We start from the raw sequence: 13,061 nt of genomic DNA on the forward strand, positions 1-13,061 counted from the left end.
TTTTTGATCATTCACCCTACAGCCCCAGCACCACCTGAAAATATGCTGTGGGGGGCAGGGAACCCTCCAGAATAACATGAGGAACAGCACAGAAGGAGACAGAGGGACTCTCCAAAAATTGCCTTCACAAACACACATCCCAACCATTCATCTGGTAGAGAGTTTCTGCTGGATCTCATTCCCTTGCATAAATGGAAGGAGTCCTTCCATTCACAGAATAGATATTCTGGATTCAACTTATTACTTCCACAGTATCTTGTGAAGATATATTTGCCTGCAGAGCATAAAAGAAAACAGCAGAAGGTTCTCTGCATGCAGTGTTTGATTGCACTTATTATTATCTGTGCTTTTGATCCTGGAAATAAACATTAGAATTAGAATGGCAGAATCAGCTAAATAGGCATTGCTGAGCCAATGGGAGTGAAAAGAATACAGATGCCCACCGAAGGCTCTTCTATGAGCTGCTGCCTTGCCGCAGGAATAGTGGACAAGGTTGCCATTGGTGCCACTAAGTCCAAATCCCTGCAATGGTGCAGAATGTTCCTCTTGCTATGTTTGCAGCTGTATTATTTGCAGCTCTGAAAGGGGCCAGCAGAGGAGAGAGCACCTCTGCTAAGTCAGTGCAAGCAGTGAGTTAGATAGACCATTGGTCTGCCTGTGTATAAGGCAACCTCCTACATCCCTAGCTGGGAGTTCAATGGACAGATGTGGAATTTAACCAACATCCTCGACTGAAGTCAACTATCTGTTATAAAAAAACAATGGGAGATGTTCTAAAAATGGACTAATTTAGATTGTTGGCCTTGCTAATTAAAGCTAAAGGTTGCATTGTTTCAGCCCAATGGTGATGATCTTTTGTTAAAGCTCAATGTGCTTTACAAGTTGAAATTACAGAGGAAGAAGACTCCGTGGCCGATCAGCAGTGGTCTCCAACTAAAGTCCAACATATTAACCAGTACACCACCCCTTTGCCTGCTCACTATATACAGTGACCATCTACTGATCCTAATAGCTCAGATATCGCTACATACTCCTGCTCTTTAGTGTGTGTGTGTGTGTGTGTGTGTGTGTGCATGCACACACGCACATGGACACATACACCTGGATCAAAACAGATGCCTATGTGTACTTCAAAATATACTGCTATGCTACTGCTCCTCACCGCCACCCCACTCCCTGTGTTCTCTGAAATACAGAAACTCATGGCTGACAGGAATACAGCTGCCACTATATCAAAAGCAATTCAGCCAGCGCTTGAGATGCATCTAGAATACACCAAAGACTGACCAAGCATGTAGAGCTATGCCGCTAGACAGTGCTATGCAGTCACAAGCTGTACAGTGAAAGATTGATGAGATTAATTTTTGAACCTTCTCTGCCTTCGTGGTTGTTTTGTTGATTTCTCCCTTAAGCAGGGCACTTCAAACTGTATCTACCTATAAGCTATCAAGAGTCCTCACTTTCCGGCGGTTTGTGCGAAATGACTAATTTCATGATGAAGCAGTGCTTTTCACACTTGAACTATCTGATGGGGCTTGTTTTCCTATGCACATGGCAATGTTCATGTAATGAAAGATACTAGCTGCCTGCAGTAATTAATGAAGGCGCAGAGAAGAAATTCAGTGAAGCATTCAAACAGAAATACCATATAAAATTCAAATAAATGAGAAGAGTGTTTTCCTATTATTAAAAAGTAAATTAAATTAGGATACAGCAGCAGGGCTTATAAGAGGGTTAATGATGAGAAGACATGTTATGCAAAAAGTTCTATTAGTTTCACACTTTGCTCTTTTTCAACAATATTCCTAATTACAAATACTGCATGCATTCTAATGGCAGCCATGAATACAATATGAATTTTTAACATGCTCAGTGTGAAGTTTAACAGGGCATGCTTGCCAGGTGTCCTATCAGACAAAATTCCTCACTTTACCACCCTCTGGAGAGAAGTTCTGAATACTATCTTATAGGTGCTTTCATAGTCAACAGCAATAATATACAATATAAATCTAAATTTAAAAAACCCTCAGATCTATCCATAACTTGATAGTGAAGTATCTGAATCCAGTGGCAGTATGTCCTATTACTAGACACTGAATAAAAATGATAAGAAAGTGCTATCTGCATCATGCTTGTTCTGGCTGCCAACATCTTAGGATCTCTGGCTGGCAAGTTGCTCAGACACAGTGCTGAACAAGATGGACTACTGATTAGAGCCATGAAAACAATGATTATGTTCCAAATACCAACTGCAGGTGGAGCAGCACCACATCAGCCAACAAACCCACCCTATGATAGTTTCCTGCTACATCAAGAGTAACCAATATGGTACCATCCAGATTTGTTGGGCTACAACTCCAATCAGCCCTAGCCAAGGGGTGATGGGAGCTGTAGCTTACCATGTCCTGAGAACACCAGGTTGACTAACCCTGTGCTACAACATCAGAACCATGCTATGCTACAACCCTGGGCAAAACCTCTGAAATCAGCAGCTTTAAATGCATTATGCACCTTTCGCTAATGCACTGAAGATTCTCAAGAGCCCATTAAAAGCAGAGATTTGAATGCCAATACGGAGCTGGAAAATTGTAATGTGTAAGAAGCATCACCGAATGAGCCCCATTCCCAACTACTACAACTGGTCTTTGTAGCGAAGGGAAAATAATCCAGAAGGGGGAAGGAGATAGGTATGTACATGCAAAACCTAATATTGGTGCATATTTCTTCCAGACCCTAGGCTCAGTCACGACTTACTCTCAGAGGCATTCCAGTGACCGCGGGATTTAACCAGAATATACTCTCCAAGAAATGCTGGTGCTATTAAAATGGCAGGTTCATCTTCATGCCGAAACCTTCCTATCCAGCACAGGGTAGCCAAGGAGGAAGATTCTGAGTGTTATTATCAAGAGTGCTCCTGATGGTCATATGTAGCCAGAATGATAGCATTAAGCACGCACCACACACACACACACACACACACACACACACATACATACAAAAACCCCCAACTTCATTAATTTCTACAAATTTCTGTCTGAAACTCTTGAGCACCATGAAGTTGTACAGACGACTCAGAACTTGCACAGAACATAGGTCCTGCGGATTGCACACAAAGCCAGAATTGTGTAAAGACGAAGAAACCCAGAAGCACCACCTCATGTCCATCCCTACCGTTTTGGAGTTGGTGCGACAAGCCTTGACCCCATGCAAGGGCTTACCAGGTTCTGGAGGCCTTCATGAGATTTCAGGCGGCTCCACAAGATCTCACTATACCTTCCCAGAGCCCTGTAAGCAGACCTGACAGCTTAAAAGTTCTTTCACACCAGAATAAAATCTGCTGTGAAAAGAGCTTTTAAGTTCTCCACTTTCCACGCTTTTAATTTGCGGGATCGCAGCTGGCCAGCCGCCAAGCACATAAAACTGTGATCACACAAGTTAAATCCGCACAAGTTGAGAGTCAACTGCATTTAAAGAAAAAAAGGAAAGACTGAGATTCTCAGGAGGTGAAGGAACCTAGTAACATTGTTTCTGTGCACCAGAACAAGGCAGAAGACTGGGTTTTTGTATGCCTGCCTACAGCATTCATGCAATATCTAGAACTAGATTGTTTGCAAGTGCAAGTGGGTGATACAATGTCTGCATGCAGGTTCACATGAATATAATCTGTATCTGAGATTCTGTAACTATACTCACCGGCCATATCAATGGGAAAAGGTCTACCTGCCCGCCAGCCAGTGTACCATCCAACAACCTTGCCCTTTTCCACAACTGGGCGCTCATAGCGTCGTCCGCCCGCCAGACCCACAGGCCATACAGACACTTTGTGGGTTGTGCGCATCTGTAAGAAAGGAAGCATAAAATCACTTTCAAACTCGTTTCTTCACCGACTTGCATTGTGCTGTGACTGAGATGCTCAGAAAGTAGTTGGTGTCTCCAGAACTGATCCAAGACACTTTGGCATCTGGGGCAAACCACAAAATGGTGCCCCCAACCATAGAAGAAAAAGGGGAGCAAAAATCTACATCAGGAACAAGAGGGGAAATACAGATCTACATCAGGAACGTGGGTGGGGAGAGTATCAGATCAAACTCACCCAGTGGTTGAAGTGGGAGTCAAACTCCGTTACAGAGGGGAAAGGGCCTCACTCTGAATCACACAGGGGGTTGCAAAGCCTGGGAGACACCAGAGGGCAGCCCCCACCATTTCCTCCCTAGGGGTGGGAGGAGACCAGCAGTGCCTCCTATTTGTCAAGAGGTCCCTGTAGAGGCAGAATTGTGGGGGCTACTGGGGAGGCAGCAGATTTGGCCTCCAAGGAGGGCACAGTGGTGGCAGTGGGCAATGCATTCCTCGGAAGCTGGATCTGCAGCCCCCATGGATTCTGCTGTCCAAGGCAGTCACCTTACTTTGCCTCATGGGTGGGCTGCCCCTGAGTGTCTCTGTCCTTGATCTATGGCCAGATTAAGGCACTCTGAGGCCTTAATCTATGTCAAGTTTAAGATGCCTCGCAGTGTTTAATAAAAGTGCATTAGCCTAACAGAAAGGGCAATAATAACGTTTTATATTCACTCATACATTGGTACACAGGCAAGGATGCAACTAAAAATTACCAAAACCACTAAAACATATTATCCTCTGCTATTTTCTTTAAATTGGTTTCAAGCCCATCCGTCAAAAGAATAAAGGATTCTCTTGGAGAATGGCTTTCATCAGCATCGGGTGCATCAGTATCACTGACTTTTTCTTTATTCACACACTTGCAGTCTACACCAGGCAGGTATTATTTTGCTTTTGAGTTCAATCTCATCAAAACTTTATTAAGTTTCTTTTAAGAAGTGGAGGAGCGATGTGTAAAGCTCTGCACATCTGTACTGAGGGCTATCTTTGAATCCTGTGGGGCCTTGCTAGTTTTGCGGAACTGATCTAATAAATGATTCCAAAAGCTTGAGCCTGAACACAAACACTAAATCCTCCATTTCCCCCGAAGAATAGCATCTTCTCTCCCCGTATCACCTTTTTCATTGTCACTAGTATGAACACAAGCAAGGGCATCAATAATTGAATCGTAACTCTCAGCTATGGCTGAAATAGCCCTTGCATGTGCTAGCATGCTGAGAGATATTTCGGTACTGTGGAATCAGGACCCAAGAATGATCTGAGTACTGCCCAGTGTTTTATACAGTCGGAGTTAGAAACTCAGATATGTAAGCTGGGTGCCAAATGGCGCCTTAAATCTAGGTTAGGTTCGCCAAAACAGAATCTCTATTCACCCGGGGATTGATCCTTGGGATCCCTTCCAATGCTACAATTCCACAATTCTATGATCTCAACTACTTTGCTTGACTAAAGCTTGCTCTTACAACAATTCACTTGTCCCAGTATGCAAGGAGGAGAAACACACACAGTGGAAATTGAAACAGTATGAACTATGGTCTAAGGCAGAGATTTTAAAACTGTGATTGCTAGCCTGGCACCTAAAAATCCCCACGTAGTTGCAATTGGATCCATGTCAGTAGCAAACCAAGCCTAGCACCTAGCTAATTTCTAACACTGATTGGAAAATGTATACTGTAAAAAAAAATGGTTTCAAGGCATCAGCTGGACCCAGACCCATTTAGCTTTGGCAAGTTGGTGACCTCATGTGCCTACAGACCGACAGGTGGAGCACAGAGGTCTTAGGTCAAAGGCTATACGTGGGATGGGGCTTTCAGGGCATAGAGTCAAAGTTTGCCCCCTTACGATTTCAGTCATTGAGAATCCTCCCTATACGACTATACTTACTGCAATTATTTTAGAACAAGAGGCAAACTGCTTTTGATTTCATTCTTGCTGCCATGCTTGTGAAGGAGTGGAGAGCCTATGATCCGAAGGTTGCCCTGGCATGTTCCCACAGTGCTAAACTATGGTTTAGCATTACATCTGAGCACAGCCACTATAGCAGGAATAAATGTTGGTGGTGACTTTTATATAGCTATAGATACCTACAGCAAAGGCCAACGGGGGTAAAATCTGCAACACTTTGCTTCCTGCCTATATATCTAGTATGCTGTAGATAGATTCTCAATTATATGTAGATGAATTTCAACTGAAGCTTTCATCAAAACATATTGAATGTGGGAAGGCAACAGTAACTTCTCATGTTTTTCCCCCCTGCAACAATGACTGTCACGAGATGGTTATCCCATAAATGTTAATTTAGGTGTGTTAAAGATGAACAAATTTTGGCACTGGGTATGCCTTTCCCCTTTATGTTAGGTAATAAAAATAGAATTCCATTTGTGTTGAAATTTGAATTGTAGGCACTGTACACTGTAGAACTATTGTTGCCATGAGGGGCATCATAAAAGATTACAGCATCCTTCACTCTACCTCTTGCACTCAATAAAATGCCAGAATTCAAGCATTCATGCAAACCTCTCTCATATATTATTTAGCTTTCCTCTTAAACTAATCTAGTGCAGTTGCCCTGATATAGCCTGAGAAAACAAAGCCAAAAATTTAGAATACTGAGATAGCTGAAGAACTACCCAAGAGCTGGCATGCCTTGCAAGTCCCCCCCCGCCCCCAAGATCTCTTCAAACAGCAGGCTGTCCTGCCCCATTACAAACAGCTTCTGAAACTACAACCCCCCCCCACACCAATCTTAAAGTGAGTGTGCCATGTGGCATGAAGGTCTGGCGTTTGACAGAAGCTAACCAAAAGCGCTCTTGAGCACATGAAACTATCTGCACAGTTCTTTGGATCCTGGTCTGTAACATTCTAAATAGTCTAGATACATAGAAAAATAATCACATGTGAAACCAACACTGGGCATCATCTCTCCAAAAGGCATACATTTCAATACTGCAAGGGGCAAAAGAAAATTGCCTGTGTCTATAATGCTACCTTTCCCCTTTCCTCTTCATTCTAAGGCAGACAACTCTATCCAGTTGTTTGGCATTACAGCCTTACCATGATTCATAAATACACTGATGCACATGGACTCATTCAGAGAAGAAACAATATAGTATGATATCAACCATGCCTTAATGCAGCTGTGAGGGACCTTTGGCCCTCCAGATGTTGTTGAATTACAAATCCCATCATCTCTGGCCATGCCTGCTGCAGCTGATGCAGGTTGCAGTTCTGCAACATCTAGGCAGTGTTTCCCAAACTTAGGTCTCCAGCTGTATTTTTGGACTCCAACTCCCATCACCCCTAGCTAGCAAGACCAGTGGTCAGGGATGATGGGAATTGTAGTCCGAAAGAAGCTGGAGACCCAAGTTTGGGAAACACTGCTCTAGGGGACTAAAGGTTTCCTGCACCTACATTAATGGGTCTTTATTTGTACTATTGTTATATTTAGAGCCTGCCCTTCATTAGAAGCAGGTTACAACTATATAAAGCACAGCATTTAAAAACAGTTTAAAACAAATGACAACCACAGCCAGAGCTGGTCCTAAAATATATACTGCAAGTATGAAAGGCTAGCGTCAAGAGGTACATTTCCTGCATGTTATAAAAGCAGTACAGTGAACATGCCAGACACGGCTCTGTAGATAAGGTGTGCCACAGAGAATGCCCACTCCTGGGTCACCACTTCCCCAACCTCTGAGGGTGGTGGAACTACAAGAGGGGCCCCCTCTGCTGAGCTGAACCCCCAAGAAAATCTGTTCTGCCACATCATCAGCTCTCTACAGCAAAACTGTGGCCCTCCAGAGGATATTGGAGTCCAACTCTTACCAGGTCCAGCCAGCATGGTCAATGATAATAGCACTTGTAGGCCAACAATATCTGGAGGACCACAGTTCCTCACTTCTGAAGTGTTGCGTGTATGCATGCACACACAGGGTGACACAAAACCTTGAACCAAAAAGCTATCCATCCTTGGCAGCATGCCTTCGCTTAGCAGATCAGTGGACAATGCACCTTCACTGGTCCTTCTGCTGAATCCCTACAACATTCCAAATGGCAGTGTTAGAAGCAACAAAGGTGCATAACATTATATGTTGCCATTTTCTTTTCACCACATTGTCATTAAATAAAGACCTACATCATTAGACCTGAATTCAATGCAGGCCTTCCTCTGCATTGAGTTGTACAGCTTCATCTGCAATGCCATCTGAATCAGGAGAGGCTGTGCTGCTTAGGTGAAGTCATGGACTGGATGAGGGCAAATAAACTGTGAGTGAATCCTCACAAGATTGAGATCCCGTGGATGAATGGTTCCTCATTGCAAGAATAGGTTGTGTACCAACTCTGGATGGGTTGCATACCCTCAGAGTCAGCAAGTGCAAATTTTGGGGCTACTTTTTGATCCATTGCTGTCAGGAGTGGCCCAGATGACTTCATTGACTCAGAGCAACTCTTACCAACTTCAGTTGGAGAGCTAACTACAATAATTCTATGGCCATTCCTGGCCAGGGACAGCCATGCCACAGGCATCCACACACCAATAATCACACAGTTGTCGTAGTCTCGTTACTGAGCAACAATGTGAAGCTCAGTTGGGGGGGGGGGAGCCAGTCAACCAGAAGAGTCTCTGAGGTGTACTTGCCTGGAGGCAGAGTCAGCATCTGAAGTCAGTTTCAGTCCTAGGGTCAGCCAAACAGTAATCCGCATGGTCAGATGGTCCAGGGGTCAGGGAATCCAATGATCATGGGGTTAAGGGTCAAAATGAGCAGGAAGCAGCAAGGCAGACCCAGAAACTACAAGCATTACCAGCATCTGACCGCTGCTGGAAGCTCTGCTTAAGAAGGCTGAAGCCAGCTGGTTCTCATTAGTGCCTTCTCCTCTGTGTACTAGAAAGCTGATCAGCTGCAGGTGGGCTCACTCCACCTTCTCCCTCTTCAGGCTGCTGTTCAGCAGGTGAAGCTGATTCCTGGCCCATGACAGCAGTTAACTAGTGTTATGTGCTCTATGCAGGATGAGTCTCATACCTGGCTGCAGCTAGTGCAGAGTGCAGCTGCTGGGGTGTTTGACAAGACACTCAGTTTTGCACATATTACACAAGAACTGAAATCTTGGCCTATTGTTTATTTGTTTTTGTTTTTTTAACATTTAGATCCCACCTATCCTCCAAGGTGCTCAATGTGGCAGATGAGGTTCTCCCACTCCACATTTTATCCTCACAACAACCCTGCGAGGTAGCTACCTAGGCAAGTTCAGGGTTTTGTTGTAAACAACTCAGGTCCAGGATACCTAGTAAACTACTCTTCCCAAGCTTGTCTGGGTACATGCAAAATCTTCCACCCACATGGCTCATTAGGATGACGCCCTATTTACACACGAAACAGGGATGCTTTGGGAAGTCTGTTATTTCATGGTACATAAACATTAAGCCATGCAGGTAGAGGTCTTTAGATATAGCCAAACTGCCAGGCAAGCAACTGAGGAGGCAATGGTACCCACATGATCAAAGGTACACATGCAGGGGTGGAGATAAGAGGGGCAGAGTATCTTTCCCTCTCTGCCATGCAAGGTTTATGTAGTGCAAGCATGCATACAAATCCACCTGGTATCTTTGCGTGAGCATATATGTTTTATAAAGCCTACTTTTTCCACGTTGGCATTAGCTTCCCAATATTGTAGCGGTCCACACACAGTGACACACACAAATATAAACGACTTCAAAGGACACAAAAGTCTACAGGAAATCCTGAGCCTTCGCAAAACATTTCCCTCCAGATTTCACTAAAAAGCTCTGGAATAGTATTTGGTAATCTGCTGTGCTGTTCACACTCCCATCTGCAGATTGCTTGCAAGGCCTTGTCACTCCAGCCCTGTGGGAGCTGATATTATACACTCTGGCACTGATTCAGAAAAGCACAAGTGCAGCAGAAGGCTTCGTGCCTTCTGCTAGGCTGCTCCAGTTTCCAGCAGAGTTACTGGGGCTGGAGAGCAGAAGGGCCTCTTGATCTTAATCAGCTATCCAGTGGGGCAGGGCAGGGGAGCATTCAAAGCAGGGGAAGGGGAGGCATTCAACCACACACATTTTCTTTTCCGTGTTCCAATGTGATCAACTGATCAACGATGTCACAAAATAGCAGCAGAGAAAGGGCAAAGTCAGACACCCGGTGGTAGCCCAAGGGGCAGAGCTTGCCATCCACTGACGCCCATAAACTCTTTTCAGGGATGACCTTCATATATATGTGCCAATCTACACCTGAGTTAAAAAGATCACCAGAGGTTCTAAGAGCCTGTTTTGAAAGAAGAAAGGAAAAGTCATTTGCTTTTGCTATCAAACTGCTTGGGAGTTTAATGAAATAACCTATTAATGATATACTACAAGTCATCCAAAAGGGACGCGGGTGGGGCTGTGGGTTAAACCACAGAGCCTAGGACTTGCCGATCAGAAGGTCGGCGGTTCGAATCCCCGTGATGGGGTGAGCTCCCGTTGCTCGGTCCCAGCTCCTGCCAACCTAGCAGTTCCAAAGCACATCAAAGTGCATGTAGATAAATAGGTACCGCTCTGGCGGGAAGATAAACGGCGTTTCCGTGTGCTGCTCTGGTTCGCCAGAAGCAGCTTGGTCATGCTGGCCACATGACCCGGAAGCTGTCTGCGGACAAACGACGGCTCCCTTGGCCAATAAAGCAAGATGAGCGCCGCAACCCCAGAGTCGGTCACGGCTGGACCTAATGGTCAGGGGTCCCTTTACCTTTACCTTACAAGTCATCCAATGATCCACCAGGCAATCCAAATCTTCCTATGTCTGAAGCAAACAAAAATATGGACTGAATCCTGCCCCCATCCTCTCTTGCACCACTGCTCCAAGCTCGGGAAGTTTCCTTTCGGTAGTGCGGGGCAGCTGTGCCCCACTGATGTAGATGGAGTCCAACTCTCATTAGTCCCACCTAGCATGGCTAATGGTCTGGGACAATGGAGCATGGAGTGCAAAAACATTGGGAGGGCCACAGGTTCTTCACCCCTGCCTGTGAAGAAGGGGCATAGCTCAGTTGTAGAGCATATCCTTTGTACACAAGAGATCCTAAGCGCAAACCCAGGCATCTTCAGGTAGAGCTGGAAAGAGCCAACCCAAAACCAGAGACCCACTGCTTCTCAGTGTAGACCATGGGTAAGAAACCTAAGGCCCGCCAGATGTTCCTGGACTACAACCCCCATCATTCCTGGCCAGGCTGGCTCGGGCTGATAGGAGCTGGAGCCAAACAGAGTCTGGAGGGCAACAGGTTAGGTACCCTTGGTGTTGACAATACTATTAGCCATCTTCCTGTTAGCAGAGAGCTGCGCCCATGGGACAACAGGACACACCTGCAGGTTCCTGTAACAGCTAACCAGATCAGGCCCCTTCACACCTAAGTTATTTGAGACTCCAGTATTTTAGGTTGTGTAGAATTACTTTTATGTGACATTCTACATAGAGATGGAATTAAAAAGGCATTGCCTTCACTGTTACAAGTTTTCCATTAGGAATTATACAATTGGCAGTCAAAAGGAGTTGTCGACAGCCTCAATATAGCTATCTCCCACTCCAAGCAAAGGGTGAAGAAAATCCAATAGCATGAATGACCTCTTGTTGCACGAAGTAATAAAACAGCCTACAGTAAAAACGAAGGAGAGGTTATAATAGCTCCGTACAGAAACCTCAGTAATGATGATCAAATAAAGAGGGCAGCCTTTGATTCTTCCACTAGTTTGTTCTGAAAATTAACATTTTCTTAAGAAAGTTAACTGATGCTTAAAGGCTGAAGGAAGCGGGAATAATGAAATGGGCATTGCTGGCCTTTACAAAAGCATCAGCAGTTCAATGGTCCATATATGGGAAGAAGAAAAATGGCTAGTTCTTATCTGTATAGCTTAAGAAATGTACATAAATTACACTTTAGTGCTTGATTTAGAAAATAAAAACTGAGAATAAGTTAATAAATATTACCTATCAATTCCAAAAGCTATGAATTGTTGCATGTATTCTGCTGGAATGTTGCTGGAACGTTGCTTTCTAACCTACCTTTAACAATCACTGCCCCGTATGAGAAAAGATTTATCCTGTAGAAACCAAGGGGTTTTTACAGGCTTCCTGGGGGTTCTGTAGTTGCAAACTGCATTTTCCTGGTCCAAATATGTTTTCCCTCATGGGAGTAAAAAGTAGCTGGGGGGATTTTGAGTAGGGAAGTCTTGACGTGAAAGGGTTAAGCAGCCCCCCACTCAGCACTGAAGCATTCCAGTTTGTTTGCTTTTTAAGTTGTGCTAAAGTGAGGACCAACAGCACTTAATATGTAAGTTTTCCCCTTACTGTCTCGTAAAAGATTCTAACTGGAAAACCACCATTTACTACAAAATGGGTGGGTAACAATACACTTTGCTCAACGTCTGAAGTAATAAACCTAAATATAATCCCCATCAATGGACATCTGTGGTTTTGAATTAGAAATAACAGGTTGCCAGTATTTATTTCCAACAACTGGTTCTTTTCTTCTTTTTTTAAAATTAAAACATTATAGTATAATTGCGTAACAATTTGCCATTCCTCTTCTCAAAAAGGCAAATTCAACTTATGCAAGATTATTTACAGATGGAAAGGCAGAGACAGAAAACTCAAACTGGCACTAACCATTACCATGGCAACCATTCAACAGTGGTCCAGAAACTGATTATTAGTATAGCAACCTACAGGGGGTGGAGAGGAGGGAGAATGTGACAAGCAACAGTATTGATTTTGGAGGGATCAGGTATACCCATCTTTGGAACAGCTCTAATAACCACTTTCTCTTTAACCTACACAATATATTTCTATCAACTATATAAGGCATGAGCACATTTGAAAAGCACAAGCTGATAAATCCTACAAACTGGCCTCATAACTTTTTTTTTTAAAGTATAATCATACCACTAGCCCATAGAATTCCATTTCATAACACCTCTACCACAAAGGGGTCTAGGTTTGCTAAACATATATAATATTGTTGTACGAAGGACAGATGATCATCATTGCTAGCAGTTGCTTCAGAGGGTGAGGATTCAGATCATGAAAACTGTGGGGTAAGAGTTTTAACACCTCCTCCCTCCCTGCATGGCCTGAGCAAATTTGTAGCACCTTCCACCCCTCACCTGTATTTGCATTCCCCTC

At 44.1% G+C, this 13,061-nt stretch overlaps 1 protein-coding gene and 1 long non-coding RNA gene across 4 annotated transcripts in view; both read right to left on the minus strand.

The window, feature by feature from the left end:
* The window catches only part of B3GAT2 (beta-1,3-glucuronyltransferase 2), a 48,054-nt gene that overhangs the window by 4,307 nt on the left and 30,686 nt on the right, over nucleotides 1-13,061 (minus strand). For all 3 annotated transcript variants that reach the window (XM_080998053.1, XM_080998052.1, XM_080998054.1), the window contains exon 2: nucleotides 3,694-3,838. In XM_080998053.1, coding sequence (XP_080854179.1) covers nucleotides 3,694-3,838 — 145 coding nt within the window. The remainder of the gene's footprint in view (nucleotides 1-3,693; nucleotides 3,839-13,061) is intronic.
* Nucleotides 10,620-13,061, minus strand: part of LOC308472830 — a 210,796-nt gene continuing 208,354 nt past the window's right edge. Inside the window, exon 5 of the long non-coding RNA XR_013983741.1 lies at nucleotides 10,620-10,634. This is a non-coding gene — a long non-coding RNA (uncharacterized lncRNA). The remainder of the gene's footprint in view (nucleotides 10,635-13,061) is intronic.

The sequence above is a fragment of the Podarcis pityusensis genome (assembly GCF_964106645.2).
Source record: "Podarcis pityusensis genome assembly, chromosome: 3".
Classification (NCBI taxonomy): Eukaryota; Metazoa; Chordata; class Lepidosauria; order Squamata; family Lacertidae; genus Podarcis; species Podarcis pityusensis.